Raw genomic sequence first — 15,305 nt, 5'->3', positions numbered from 1 at the left:
ACACTTCATTAAATTCAGCAAGAAATTCATCAATTTTGATTTCTGCTTGGCAATCCAAATTGCTTTAGCCTTCTAACTGTCTTCAGAATTTGTCACAACACTAAAAGAAAATGTTCTCTGAATACAGAAGGATGCCATATTAGAGTGTAAAAAAATAAACATTTTAGCTTTAGCTTCACAGTGTTGGTCATAGATCTTGCACAATCCAATATTACTTTAAGAAACACTGTTATCTTCATAAATTGCATACTGTAACAGGTTATTCAGATTAAAATGATCTATGAAGGCAGAATATGGATCCATCTTCAAGAATGAGGATCCATGAGGACCCAGTGAAGATGACATAAATAATGCATTTCAGGGAGCTATCTTTTTTGCCTCCTCTTTTTACCTTTCTCCCTACTCTGCCTTCACAGTTTTCTCTGGCATAAGATGTAATTCTAATAACCTGGAAAAATGAACGTAAGGAAATAAGCATTTTATCTATTTCTAATAAGCACTGGCCATACAATATTTATATACATACAAATACATGGACATATCAGCATATACATATAAAACATACAACCACTCACCATATATGCTCAGATCAGCTATTTGAGAAAGGGTAATTAACATTTATATTTACTACAATGGACTAGACACTGTCACAAGCATTTTTACATTCATTTAATTTAAAAGCTTAAAAAAATAACTATGAACATAGATAATTTTTTCTTTATTTACAGGTGGTGCAACTGAAGCACAGAGATAAAATAAGTGGTTAAAGGTAGAAAGATGAGAACTCCAAATAATGTACTTAAGATAGCACTGGGATTCCACAATTTTAGCTAAATGGAATGAGAGTGATGTGGAGAAGAATACATTCTCTTCTCTTTTTCTCTCTTATCTCCAGCCTAAGCACTTGACAAAAGAAAAACTACAAATGAGACAAAACCATTGTCAGTTAATTTTTAGGGCATTATGGTATTTTGAAACTGACAATATAATCCCCCCAGTAGAAAAGTTATCAGAACAAAACACTTATCTTTGACTTTCACCTTCCTTCTAAAGAATATAAATTAGTTTTCTACTCATTAAAATTGTGCTAAAAAAATACTATTCCTGCTCTGCAAATAGGTTCATCTGTACCATTTTTCTAGATTCCACATTTATGCATTAATATACAATATTTGTTTTTCTCTTGCATTAATGTATGATATTTGTAACTTCCATCCACGTTTCTACAAATGACCCAATTTTGTTCCTTTTAATGGCTGAGTAATATTCCATTGTATACATGTACCACATTTTCTTTATCCATTCCTCTGTTGATGGACATTTAGGTTGCTTCCATGCCCTGGCTATTGTAAATAATGCTGCAATGAACATTGGGGTGCATGTGAATTTTTGAATTATGGTTTTCTCAGGGTATATGCCCAGTAGTGGGATTACTGGGTCATATGGTAGTTCTATTTTTAGTTTTTTAAGGAACCTATTTTCAAGGCAGGAATAGAGATGCAGACTTAGAGAATGGACATGTGGACACAGGGTGGAGGGGGGTTGGGATGAATTGGGAGATTGGGATTGACATATATGCACTACTACATGTAAAATAGGTAGCTAGTGGGAACCTGCTGTATAAAACAGGGAGCTCAGCTCGGTGCTCTGTGGGGACCTAGATGGGTGGGATGGGGATGCGGTGGGAGGGAGGTCCAAGAGGGAGGGCATATATGTATACATATAGCTGATTCACTTTGTTGTACAGCAGAAACTAACACAACAGTGTAAAGCAACTATACCCCTATATATATATATATATTACTAATTCCAAAACATTCTGTAGGCTTCTATGAGAGTCATGCCCTGTTGTCAAATGAGTGAGTCAAAAATGTTTATTGAATGAGTGAATAAATGAACTGATTATCTTACTTCAGAAGTTCCTCTCTTCTAGACTTACTAGAAGACACTGTTATCTTATTTCCAATAATATAGCTGCAAAAGTAAATGGCATTGACATTGATGGAAGCCACTAAAAAGAACTAGTATAAATCTTTAGTAGTTTTCAATTTCAAAAGTGTGCACTGATCAATGAAGCAGAAAATATGTAAATCTTAGGGGAAAATGAACCAGTCACTCTCTACTAAATGGAACTGGTATTTATTGCTGGAAAATGGAGTAAAATATATAAATATTTATAAAATTCTAAGAATAACCTAATACCTAAGTACTTTAAAGTGCTATTTTATCATAAGGCAAAATGAGGGGGAAAGGAAGCATTTCATTTTGTTTTTTCCTGCAAAATCCTCAATTCACACTGAAAGGATATTCTTGACATTCTACTTCGTTTTCTGAAGCCTGGCTGAAGTCCAGTGAACAGTGGTTTTAGTAACTCCATACTAATCAAATGTTAAGACAAATCAAACTTCTTGAGGCATAGTGTTCTGTAGCTTTGTAACTTTATATGAGAAACATCTGCTTTCAGCTCTTATCAGGGAGGTTAAAGATGGAGATTCAAGTCTGAAAGAGGTCCTTATCAAGTTTACAAAATGCTAGCATATCAGTTGTGCAAAGCCCAAGTGGTCTTCACCAAGATGTCTGAATCCAAAGAGTTTGTCTGATTCTCAATTTCCCTGCGATATTAACAAGTTCACTCAAAACTGAACTCTGATCACCTTATACATAAACCTTTCCATCATGGATATTTAACATCTACTTATATAAATTAAGTGGGATACATGATCTTAATGGTTTTTCTAGCCCTTTATTGGTATTGTATTTATGGAGGTTTTGAGCTTGTAAAGTCAACAAAGTGCTTCCACTGGTCTTTGAGATTTTCAGAACTCAAGGTGTTCAGCAATTTTCAAATTTTATTCATGCCAAGAGTGCCCCCAAATACAGTCAATTTATTTTCAAGAGTGGATAGAATGAACCTGATAACTCTGGCTTCTCTGTAGGTTTAATTTCTGTTTTAGAATTTAAAAGCTCAGCAGACATCTCTATATTCCTTTGAGGTTGCCATATTTGGTTTCCCTTTGACTCTATAGTGGAGGTTGTATGCATCCTCTGACTCCAAGTCTTTCCTGCCCAGGGAAAAGATGCTAGTTCCCATCAAAGTTTGTCCTGATGCCTATCTTCATACTTGTTACCTGGTATCCAGTTCCCATAATCTTTGTGTCCAGTCCCAAGGTCTTGCATTCCCTAAGAGTAAGCCTGGATTTCTGTTCCTTCCTACTTTGCTGGACTCAGCTCTTCCACCTGGACTTACAATACTTGTATTCCCTTGCCAATATGAACTTTGTGTTGTTGGTTTTTAGATCTCAACATCAGATTCCATGATCTAACAAAATTCTGGTCCTGGCATGTCCTGGTTGCCCCATCCTGTCTTTCTACTCTTTCTTCCCAACCCAAGCCTGACACTGATACTCAGCGTTTAACTCTACAAACATTTGTAAACCAGGTTTGGAGTTTGTGATGGGAATGCCTCTCTACTCCCACCCCAGGAGAGGAAAGTATTTTATTACTAACATGCTTTAGAGTTGCCTGGCCAAGGTGATTTTAAAAAATATCAACTTTTATTGTTTCATTCTTTTAAAATTATACTCCTTATTGCCTGCACTTGGGATCACTGATCCCACTGTTTCCTTGGTACACTACTTCTCCATAAGAGAAATTAAGGGAGAAGATGCTAGCTAGTTTCTGACAAAAAGGGAGTATGGCAAATGGAAGAGTCCCTAACTTTTAAAGATGCAGCTTCTCAGAACTCTGAACTATTTGCGACTCAAGAGATGGGAGTGGAATTGGGTTATGTTGTCATAATGTTTTCCTTATCATTTGATAGTACAACTATAGTTACTGATCACGTAAAATAGTTTTGAAACAGTTTCCACTTTTGCTATTATTTGATCTTTGTCTAGATCTTTTTCCACAGCCTAAAACTTGTGGGAAAATTGGAGATTTTTAGAATCAGACAAGTGTCGGTTCAAATTCTGATTCAATAGCAATATTATCTGGATTATTTAACTTCTCTGAAATTTAGATTATTTATCTGAAAATGGAGATAATGTAACAAGTCCACATGTTAGTCATGGAGTATTAAATGAGATCATATTTTATTCTTTTCTAATAAGCACTGAGTACACTTTATTTATGTACATACAAAAACATACAAAATAATCACATAATACATACACACTCCCATATGTCCAAATGTACCTATCTGAGAAAAAAATGACAACTAACATGTCCATTTACTACTATACACCAGGTGCTAATCTTAACTTTACAGTTTATAGAACGGGAGGGAAATTAAGAAAGTGTTAAAGGTGAAAAGGTGAGCGCTATAAGGAGTGTATTTAAGACAGCACTGGGAAACTGCAGCCTTGGCTGAATGCAATAAGAGGAGCATGGAGAAAGATTCATCGTCCTCTTTACTTCTCCTCTATTTCAAACTAAAGGGCTTGGCAAAGACAAAAATATAAAATGAGGCAAAACTCACATTATGTTGCTTCAACATCCAATACTATTATTACTACATTTAGTTATTATTTATTATTATCTATATACAATTGACTTAAATAGTTAGAGTTACTTGTTCTTTATTTTATTTATTCTCTACCTCCTATAAAACCTGAGGAGCAAAATATTATATAATATATTATGTTGACTATTTGCTGACTATTTGCTTTTCTAATTATGAGATCAAAATTATAATCCATGCTTCCTTCAATTTATCTTGTTCTTATTTAGCAGTCATACACCTGTAACATCTTGCCAGTCAAGCATTTTTAAAGACTAATTTTCTCAATGCTTGCAATATGCACAGTAAAATATACAGCATCTTCCTTAACCTCCTACTTTATAGGAAGCTTGATTATTTTAGCAGAACCTTCTTATTATGGCCTAATTTTGTTAAATTCTGTCATTATAATTCATCACTGCATCATATCCCTTATGATAGGAAAACATGAGATAAGATGATCAAGAGAAGGGCAACAAATAAATTTAGAGACTGGAGTCTTGTTGCATGTAACAGACTTTGAATGCCCCCTGTGAGGCCCTCTCTCTAGTTCTCTAGTTCTTTTTTCTTAACATTCAGCTTTACTTGGTTTCCTTTCACTTTTCTAACATAAAACAAAAGTGAGTTATCCCTTATTTATCTCTGTGGTATAATTATTCCACCAAAAATTCTACACATACTTTAAATCCAACAAAATACTTATGAATTTTATAAAATCAGCAGATTTATAATCCTTAAAAAAATTCTGTCATCTTTGGGATTTTTTCAATAGCAATTAAAATTTTAGCAAATAGTTCTTGGTATAAAATAGCACTCTGTAAATATTCTAGAAAATAAGCTGGAAAGATTACAATAATTAGAAACCTTAAATTAGGCTGGTCAGATCGAGAATTTCTAAATTATATACCTCTAATGTAGTTATCATAATGTATTGATACTTCATTTTATCCTAAACAAGGGTAATATTCTCTTTATTTGTCCTTCCGTCTCTCTGGCCATATCATTAATCTGGCTTCAGCACATATTGTGTTTCCCGGTCTGGATCCCCCAGATTCAACCTCCATAAGCCTGAGTAAACATCAAAGCCACCATATACACCTATCATACCAGATACATATACACACTAGTATTGGAGATACATTAAAAATACCTGGCTCTGTTGATGGTTTCCTTTGCTGTGCAAAATATTTTAAGTTTAATCAGGTCCCATTTGTTTATTTTTTGCTTTTGTTAACATTAGGAGATAGATCCCCAAAAATATTGCTGAAATTTCTGTCAAAGAATGTTCTGCCTATGTTTTCCTCTAGGAGTTTTATAGTATCCAGCCTTACATTTAGGTCCTTAATCCATTTTGAGTTAATTTTTGTATATGGTGTTAGAGAATGTTCTAATTTCATTCTTTTACAAGTAACTGTCCATTTTTCCCAGCACGACTTATTGAAGAGAATATATTTTCTCCATTGTATATCCTTGCTTCCTCTGTCACAGATTAATTGACTAAAACTGTGTGAATTTACTTCGGGGTTCTCTGTTATGTTCCACTGATCTATGTGTCTGTTTTTGTGCCAGTACCATATGGTTTTGATGACTGTAGCTTTGTAGTATAGTCTGAAGTCAGCTATGGAGTTGTTTCTTCTAGCTCCATTTTTCTTTCTCAAGATTGTTTTGGCTATTTGTGGTCTTTTGTGTTTCCACATAAATTTTAAAATTATTTGTTCTAGTTCTGTAAAAAATGTCATTGGTGTTTTGATAGGGATTGCATTAAATCTATAGATTGCCTGATGTAGTATGGTCCTTTTAACAATATTGATTCTTCCAATCCAATAACACAGTATATCTTTCCATCTGTTTGTGTCATCCTCAATTTCTTTCATCTGTGTCTTATAGTTTTCCGAGTACAGGACTTTTACCTCCTTAGGTAGGTTTATTCCTAGGTATTTTATTCTTTTTGATGCGATGGTAAATGGAACTGTTTCTTTAATTTCTCTTTCTGATATTTTGTTGTTAGTGTATAGAAATGAAACAGATTTCTGTATATTAACTTTGTATCCTGTAACTTTACCAAATTCATTGATGAGCTCTAGTAGTTTTCTGGTGACATCTTTAGGTTTTTTATTTATAGTATCATGACATCTGCAAACAGTGACAGTTTTGCTTCTTCTTTTCCAATTTGGATTCTTTTTATTTTCTTTTCTTCTTATGATTGTCATGTCTAGGACTTCCCAAACTATGTTGAATAAAAGTGGTGAGAGTGAACATCTTTGTCTTGTTCCTGATCTTAGAGGAAATGCTTTCATCTTTTCACCATTGAGTATAATGTACGACGTTAGTTGTTGGGTTTTCATATATGGCCTTTTTCATGTTAAGGTATGTTCTCTCCATGCCAATCTACTGAACACAGAAGATATTTGCAAATGATATGACCAATAAGGGGTTAAAATCCAACACATATAAACAGCTTATAAAACTCAACATCAAAAACACAAACAACCTGATTAAAAATGGGCAGAAGAACTGAATAGACATTTTTCCAAAGAGGAAATGCAGATGACCAACAGGCACATGAAAAGATGCTCAATATTGCTAATCATAAGAGAAATGCAAATCAAACCCACAACAAGATATCACCTCACACAGGTCAGAATGGCTATCATCAAAAAGAAAACAAATAACAAATGTTAGCAAGGATGTGAAGAAAAGGGAACCCTCTTACACTGTTGGTGGGAAAGTAAATTGGTGCAGCCACTGTGCGGGTACATTGGTGCAGCAGTAACAAGTTTTGAGGTTGCTCAAAAAACAAAATACAGAACTACAAAATGATCCAGCAATTCCACACCTGGGTATATATCATAAAGAAACAAAAAGAGTAATTCAAAAAGATTCTTGCACCCCAAAGTTGCTAGCAACATTATTTACAATTGCCAAGGAATGGAAGCAACCTAAGCGTCCATCAACAGATGAATGGATAAAGATGTGGTATATGTAGACAACAGAATACTACTCAGCCATAAAAAGAATGAAATTTTGCCATTTGTAGCAACATGGATGGACTTAGAGAGCATTATGCTAAGTGAAATAAGTCAGACAGAGAAAGACAAATACTGTATGATATCACTTACATATGGAATCTAAAAAATACAACAAACTAGTGAATAAAACAAAAAAGAAGCAGACATCACAGATATAGAGAACAAACTAGTTGTTACCAACGGGGAGAGTGAACAGAGGAGCGGCAAAATTGGGATGGGGTAAAAAAAGGGGTACTGTGGTACTGTATAAAATCATATGTATGAAACTTTTGAAAACTGTAAAGCGCTATAGGATTTAAAGGATCGTACATTCAATTAAAAAAACAAATTAAAAAAAACACACCTGGCTCTGGTATCATTTTACCTTATAATTTATTGCTAAAATTTCATAAGAAAGTTCAGTTTAAGAGAATCTGTGAACCTAACTGTTTTGTTTACTTTTCAATATATATATGAAATATGGAAAGCAGAGTCTTGAGTACCTGAGAATGAGTAGATCCATTCTGTAATTTAAAACATGCTGATAATTATTTATAACTATATGAACCTTATCAGTTTAATAAAATATAGGAAAATTTGAAGTCATTCAGTATATTCCCACAGATTTTCTTTTTCTGTGAGGTGTCCTAGCTTATCTCCAGGGAAGGAAGACGATGTCTGTAAAATGAACTGTATTTTTAAAACTTGAAATTGTTTTTGTACCCTCAGAAGATATCACATTTTTTCTTTTCTCAAAGCCAAACTGATACTTATATTTAAATCAGGGATTTCCATGTTTTGCCAGAAAAGAATCTATTTTTCATGCTCATTTAGTTGCACAGACTTAGAGCCACAAAAACATATGACTACTTTAGCTGAAGGAAACTAACACTGCAAATCAATGATTTAGAAGGAAGTGATTGTGGTTGCAGAGCTTGGTGCAATAGTGCCCAAAGTCTGGAGAATTCTCTGGTGGTCCAGTGGTTAAGACTCCATGCTATCACTGTCATGCAGGTTCAATCCCTGGTCAGGGAACTATGATCCCACAAGCAGGGTAGCCAAAAAAAATAGTGCCCAAAGTCTGAAGGAAAAAGAGTGCTGGAAATTCAGGACAATCTGCTCTCTCTTCCGGAATTGACAGTGATAGACTCATCATGTCTCTGGTTTAGGACCAGACATTTGGCTGCCTATGCCATAAATTACATAAAAATAAACTATAAGGAAGTTAAATATAATTTATAAAAACTCTTATTTTGTATAACAAAGCAAATCCTCATACATATGTCACACTGAGGGTTTACCACTCAGAAGAGGCTTTCTAAAATATTTAACACTGGTTGTATATCATACATAATGGAACTAGTGAACATCTTTCCATAAAGGAGATACACCTAAATGAAAACACCCTCTGGATCATAATATGAAACTAAAAATGTGAAACAGATTCTTTCTGAATCTGTTTATGTGTAGATCATACTATGAAAGAAGTAGAAGTCTAGATGATTAGTAAAGAAGAAAAAAAAATCTAAAATTCACTAGTTTGTTTGTACTAAAAGTAATTGCTGTCCTCCATATTAAAAACAAAAAGCCATGCACCCTGACATTTTGCAATCCATGTGAAATTTTATGTAAAGTTACAGTTATTCAATACATAGACATGAAGCTGAATCACTCAAAATATTGCTATAATTTTAATAAGAAATTAATAAGGAGTTTGCCAAATTAGACTAACATATGATGACTTGTATACATTTTCAAAACTCTTCCATTAAGTAGCTTGGAAAATTAAGGTGCTTACAAGTAAAAACCATTGGTTATTTGGATAATAGCTAGAATATTTACATGTATTCTTTCAGAATTAGAGGGACCTCAATTAATTGACAGTGAAGAGCAAAATACCGATTAACCATGATTTAACTCACAATGCAATGCATGTTTTAACATAAATTGCTGTTTCCTTTTAACTGCCAATATAAAACTTTTACTTTATATCATAATCCTACTCTTTAGGAAAAACTAATTATATGGTTAAAAGTTGCCTAGATTTCAGCAAGTTTATTTATTTATTTTTGATAATAATGAATTTAGAGTACTAGTTCTATAGAATTTTTCCTTACTGAGCAATATCATGATTCACAGTTAGTTTATCAATAGTATAAATCAACTCATAATGAAAGTTTACTCATAGAGCAGAAATACTTGTATTCTGTATAAATACTGATATTTCTAAATTAAAATTATCCACAATTTACTATCAAGTTTCAAAAGAGAAATAGATTGTATGCTTGTAATTTAATGAAGATGACAATTTACTACTAAAAAGTATTTATATATAAGTAACTAAATCCCATTACCTTATAAATATCCAAAAATCCACATTGGTGGTCAAATCTTGTGTACAGTTCATTCAGCATGCTGATTACTTGCATGGGGGTACACTGGGCACATATGGCTGTGAAGCCAACAATGTCTGAAAAGAGCATGGTGACATCATCAAACTTTCTGGCTTGCACTTGCTGCCCTTGCCACAATTGCTGGGCTACATCACCAGGGAAAATAGAATATAGAAGATCCACTGTTTTTTTTTTCTCTTCTTCTAGGGCCTGGTGAGTTCTTTCTAAAGTTGCTTTTAATTTATCCATCCTCTTCTTCAAGCCATCTTGGGCCTTTGCCTGCTCACCAACCAAAATTACATCTCGGGTAGCATCATGGATAGGGATGTCCGAGAGATGCAGCCCTCGTCCCATGAGTTCATCCAACTTGTCCACACATGGAGAACCCAAGAATAAAATAGAATTTGATTCTGAGACATGGATCATTTGTCCTTTAACTTCCATCACCTGCAAAATTAACACAGAATTTTGATCAGCACTATTCACATAGTAGGTTCACAAAAATTAATTTATTGTCTGATGGAGAGGAAGAATAAGAAATTAGCTCTATTGAATTTCTGCATCCATACAGGCAAATTTAAATGTGATTTATGGCCAATATAAGTTATGATTCTAAATAGAAACATTTGTTATTGTTTCCCACTTGGTCACTTTCTTAACACAATGGAAAGGAAGGAAGATCAATGAGAAATGAAACAGCAAAACATTTTCAGTCAAAATGAAATTGCACCCAGGTACATCATGAAACTGGTTCATGAGCCAGTTCAAAAACTTTCAACCTGCTTAGTAATAGTAGAATTAGGATAAATCCATCTGTCAATATAACTGCCTTTAACTGTCATTAAAATAATACTCAGAAAATAAGTTCAGGAGACTAAATGAATACAAATAATTGTTTAGCCTTATGTAAGTCATTTTTCACCAGCTGTGGTCCTATGAAAATATATTAGATTTTGCACTGACTAGATTAGTTGACAATTCATTTGTTCTTAAAAATAAAAAATTATACTAGATGTCATTAAGCCAGCCAGTATTACCAGAAAATAACAATCAACTAGCATGTTCAATATAAGCTAAAAATAGCCCTCCAAGTTGGGACAGTATTAAAGGAATTCAGTTAATAAGATAAAGAATCTGAAGATGTAGTAATTTAAATCTATCCCTCCTTTCTGTACTATTTGACTGGAGAATTTGAGAACTGATGTTTAATGAAAAATTTCATGAACACTGGTTTATGCTATTTTAGCTTGGTTCCCCAAGGAACACTCAGAGGGGATAAGCATCAGTAGGGAAGGAAGGAAGACTTAGGATATGGTTATGCAAATATAGTTATTTGGGTTAGGATAAGATATTTCAGCACATCTGGAGAGGAAGCTAGTTGTAATTACCTGGAGAGAACAGCCTATAAGTAGACCAACTGAGACTGTGCAACAGTTTTATCTATGTCACTTTCCCCAACTACATGGAATGTGTTCAATACATTTATTTTCTTTTGTTCTTCATAGCATGATGTAGTTAGGCTAGTTGATGAAATTGGAGGCATAGAACAAATATGGGGTAAAACTAAAGAGATTTGGATTTGTAAGCCTGCAAATGTTTTACTTTGTTCCCCCTGCACCATTTACCAAGATCTAGTCTACATAAGGAAATAAAATTGAATCCTTGCTTCATGTTATATCTTTAATGAAATGAAATATTCACTTTTTTATATAAAGATTCTGCAAGTGTTCAGTATTTCAGCATTTTTTACATAATAATCTCATTTATTCATTGAAGTGTTTATTGAGTGTTTGCTATTTACTAGTACTTCTCTGGATGATAAACATAAAAAGATAAAACAAGATTCCTCTTTTCAAAGTTAGCACAGTATGGAAGGGAGAGCCAAATCTATATAGCCCATAGAATAGAATGAAGAAGACCCTTCAATTCCCAATTTAAGGTGGGCTCTCAAAAGACTACAGGCTATGGTTTGAATACAAAGAAAGTAATTATCCTGAAAAGTATTTCCAGATTATTACATATATGCCTGATATGCTTTTTTGGGGGAGGGGTTTGTTAGTGATATATACTTGTTAGAATATTAAAGGTGTAATAAAGAAGATACACATAATGTATAACCTCATAGTTTAACAATTAGTACTTTAATTTTTTTTCTTATGATTTAAGGCAAACCTCTGATATTCATAGATTTAGACCTCCATCTGGTCTCTCCCTTTTTTCTCGGATTTCTTTCTAATTATTTTCTTTTCCTTCTACATCTTACTTTCTTCTCTCTTCTCCTCTTTGTTCTTTGACCTTACTTTTTTTTTTTTTTCCCAATATGCTATCTTCATTCAGTCTTTATCTCTCCTGCTTGTCTGGTTTTCTTTCTCATCACTGGTTTCTTTCATCTTCCTCACTGGTGTTTCCTTTTTCTTTTTCTTTCTCTTTTTTCCCTATGTATTAATCTCCACATTTACCATCACAAATGGACCTTTTCCTTTTCCACCTTTGCTTTCACCTCCCTTTTTATTTTAAATATGAAATCAGTATATGTATACAGGCATAAACAATATTATACATTACTTGCTATGTGTAATAAATAAGAGTGTTTTTCTTTAACTTACAAAGAAGCTGAATGCAATATGTTATATTCCACCTCAAAAAAACAAAACATATTCTTGATTTATATATGGCATTAGTTCATTTTTTGAAGTCTCTGAATCAGCAGAGCCTGAGAGAATAAAATAATCGATTACTTCTTACATAACAGAAAAAAAAATTCATGAAAGAGAAACCACAATATACACAGTATATAACTTAATTTTAGAATATTTTTCATCAGTGAACTTTTTCCTTATTTATAATTGGGCAAATATCACTGGAGCATTTGTGTCTCTGTCATAAATGCAGGTTTAGCCTAATTGGAAAATAATATAAATTAGTATTCTTGAATTGTTTTTGCTTTATTATAATTATAAATTCAGATATTCACCATGATTGCATTTATTGATTTAGCAGTATGCACAACTATTATAGGAACTACGTATTTTTATGTGGAGGAGACAAATTTGTGAACAACTACATTAAATTAAAACATCCCCTTAAGGTTTTATTGCATTCTAAATTATATTAAAGGGCTTCCCTGGTGGTGCAGTGGTTGAGAGTCCGCCTGCCGATGCGGGGGACACGGGTTCGTGCCCTGGTCCGGGAGGATCCCATATGCCACGGAGCGGCTGGGCCCATGGGCCATGGCTGCTGGGCCTGCACGTCCGGAGCCTGTGCTCCACAGCGGGAGAGACCACAGTGGTGAGAGGCCCGCGTACCACACACACACAAAAAAATTATATTAAAGTTTTAATAAAATAGCATAAGGCATAATGAAAATAAACTGTCTTTAAATCTATCAGATTTCATAAATTGGTAAGCATAATACAGGGGAATGGGCTAAAAATTAGAATGGAGCTGACAGAGAATAGAATCAGCGAGGATAGTTCCATAGAATTTACTCAATCTGAACAAGGAAAATAGACTGAAAAAAATAAACAGAGCTTCAGGGACCTGTAGCAAAATAACAAAAAATCCAATATTCATATCATGGGAGTCCTAGAAGCATTTGAAGTAATAATGGCTGAAAGTGTCTCAAATCTGATAGAAGATATAAATGCTCAGAATCAACAAGCTATGTGAATATCTAGTAGGATAAAACCAAAGAAATCAATCTCAAGACATATTATAATTAAATTTTGAAAACTAAATTCAAAGAAAATATCTTGAAAACAGTCACAGAGAAAAGATGTACTACTTGTAGGGAACACTAATTTGAATGGCAGTTGATTTCTCATCTGAAACTATGGAGGTCAAAAGAAAGCAGTACATTTTTTTAGATACTGAAAGAAAAGAAGTGTCAATTGCGAATTCTATGTCTGGGGTAACTACTCTTGAAAAATGAAGGGGGAATAAAGACATTGTCAATTGAAGGAAAGCTAAAAGTCTTTGTCCTAACAGAACAGCTAAAGAAAGATCTTAAAATTGAATGAAATAAGAGAAATAATGTTCTAAGGAGAATCAGGAAGGGAGAAAAGAAAAGGATGGAAAGACTAAAAATACTGGTAAATACAATATTATCCTTCTCCTCATAAGCTGTCTAAATCACATGTGATGATTGCAACAAAAATTATAACACTAATGATTCTCATTACAAGTGTCCTCCTTACAAGAGAAAAGCAGAGGGAGATTATACACACACACACACACACACACACACACACACACGCACAAAGACAGTGTGAAAAAGACAAAGATTGGAGTGATGCAATCACAAACCAAGAAATACCAAGGCATGCCAGTAGGCACCAGAAGCTAGAAAGGTCAAGAAACCTATTCTCCTCCAGATCCTGTGGAAAGAGCAAGGAGCTATCCACACTTTGATTTTAGATTCTGACCTCTAGGGCTGTGAAAGAATAAATTTCTGTTGTCTTACACTACCCAGTTTGTGGTTATTTGTTACAGTAGCCACAGGAAACTGATACAGATCAGAACAACAAACTCAACAAATAAGATCTAATTGACAGATATAGGGTGATCCACCCAACAGCAGAAGAATACATGTTTTTCAAAGAACCTGTGTAACATACACTAAGATTGACCATATTGTAGGCCATGAAAAAAACACCACAACAAATTTTTAAAATTCAAATTATATGGAATATGTTCTCTGACCACATGGAATAAAACTAGAAATAAAGACATATTCATAATAGCCAAACATTGGAAACAATCCAGACGTATTTCAGTGGGTGAATGGTTAAACCAAACATGAGACACTACTCAGCAATATAAAGAAATTATCTATTGATATAGGCAAAATATTAGGTAAACTTGTAGGGAATTATGATAAATGAAAAATTGCTGGGGGAGGAACCAAGATGGCAGAGTAGAAGAATGTGCTCTCACTCCCTCTTGCGAGAACACCAGAATCAAAACTAGCTGCTGGACAATCATCGACAGGAAGACACTGGAACTTACACACAAAGATACCCCACATCCAAAGACAAAGGAGAAGCCACAATGAGATGGTAAGAGGGGCACAATCACAGTAAAATCAAATCCCATAACTGCTGGGTGGATGACTCACAGACTGGAGAACACTTATACCACAGAACTCCACCCACTGGAGTGAAGGTTCTGAGACCCATGTCAGGCTTCCCAACCTGGGGGTCCGGCAATGGGAGGAAGAATTCCTAGAGAATCAGACTTTGAAGTCTAGTGGGAATTGATAGCAGGACTTCGAAAGGACTGGGGGAAACAGAGACTCCACTCTTGGAGGTCACACACAAAGTAGTGTGCGCATCGGGACCCAGGGGAAGGAGCAGTGACCCCAGGGGAGACTGAACCAGACCTACCTGCTAGTGGTGGAGGGTCTCC

The 15,305-nt window shown here is 34.3% G+C and overlaps 1 protein-coding gene across 2 annotated transcripts in view; it reads right to left on the bottom strand.

The window, feature by feature from the left end:
• The window catches only part of GUCY1A2 (guanylate cyclase 1 soluble subunit alpha 2), a 426,619-nt gene that overhangs the window by 211,346 nt on the left and 199,968 nt on the right, over positions 1-15,305 (bottom strand). For both annotated transcript variants that reach the window (XM_060157938.1, XM_060157939.1), the window contains exon 5: positions 9,861-10,346. In XM_060157938.1, the coding sequence (XP_060013921.1) occupies positions 9,861-10,346 (486 nt within the window). The remainder of the gene's footprint in view (positions 1-9,860; positions 10,347-15,305) is intronic.

This window comes from Lagenorhynchus albirostris, chromosome 9, assembly GCF_949774975.1.
Source record: "Lagenorhynchus albirostris chromosome 9, mLagAlb1.1, whole genome shotgun sequence".
Taxonomy (NCBI): Eukaryota; Metazoa; Chordata; class Mammalia; order Artiodactyla; family Delphinidae; genus Lagenorhynchus; species Lagenorhynchus albirostris.
The sequence above is the reverse complement of the archived record's forward strand: the minus strand, read 5'-3'. Positions and strand labels throughout refer to the sequence as shown.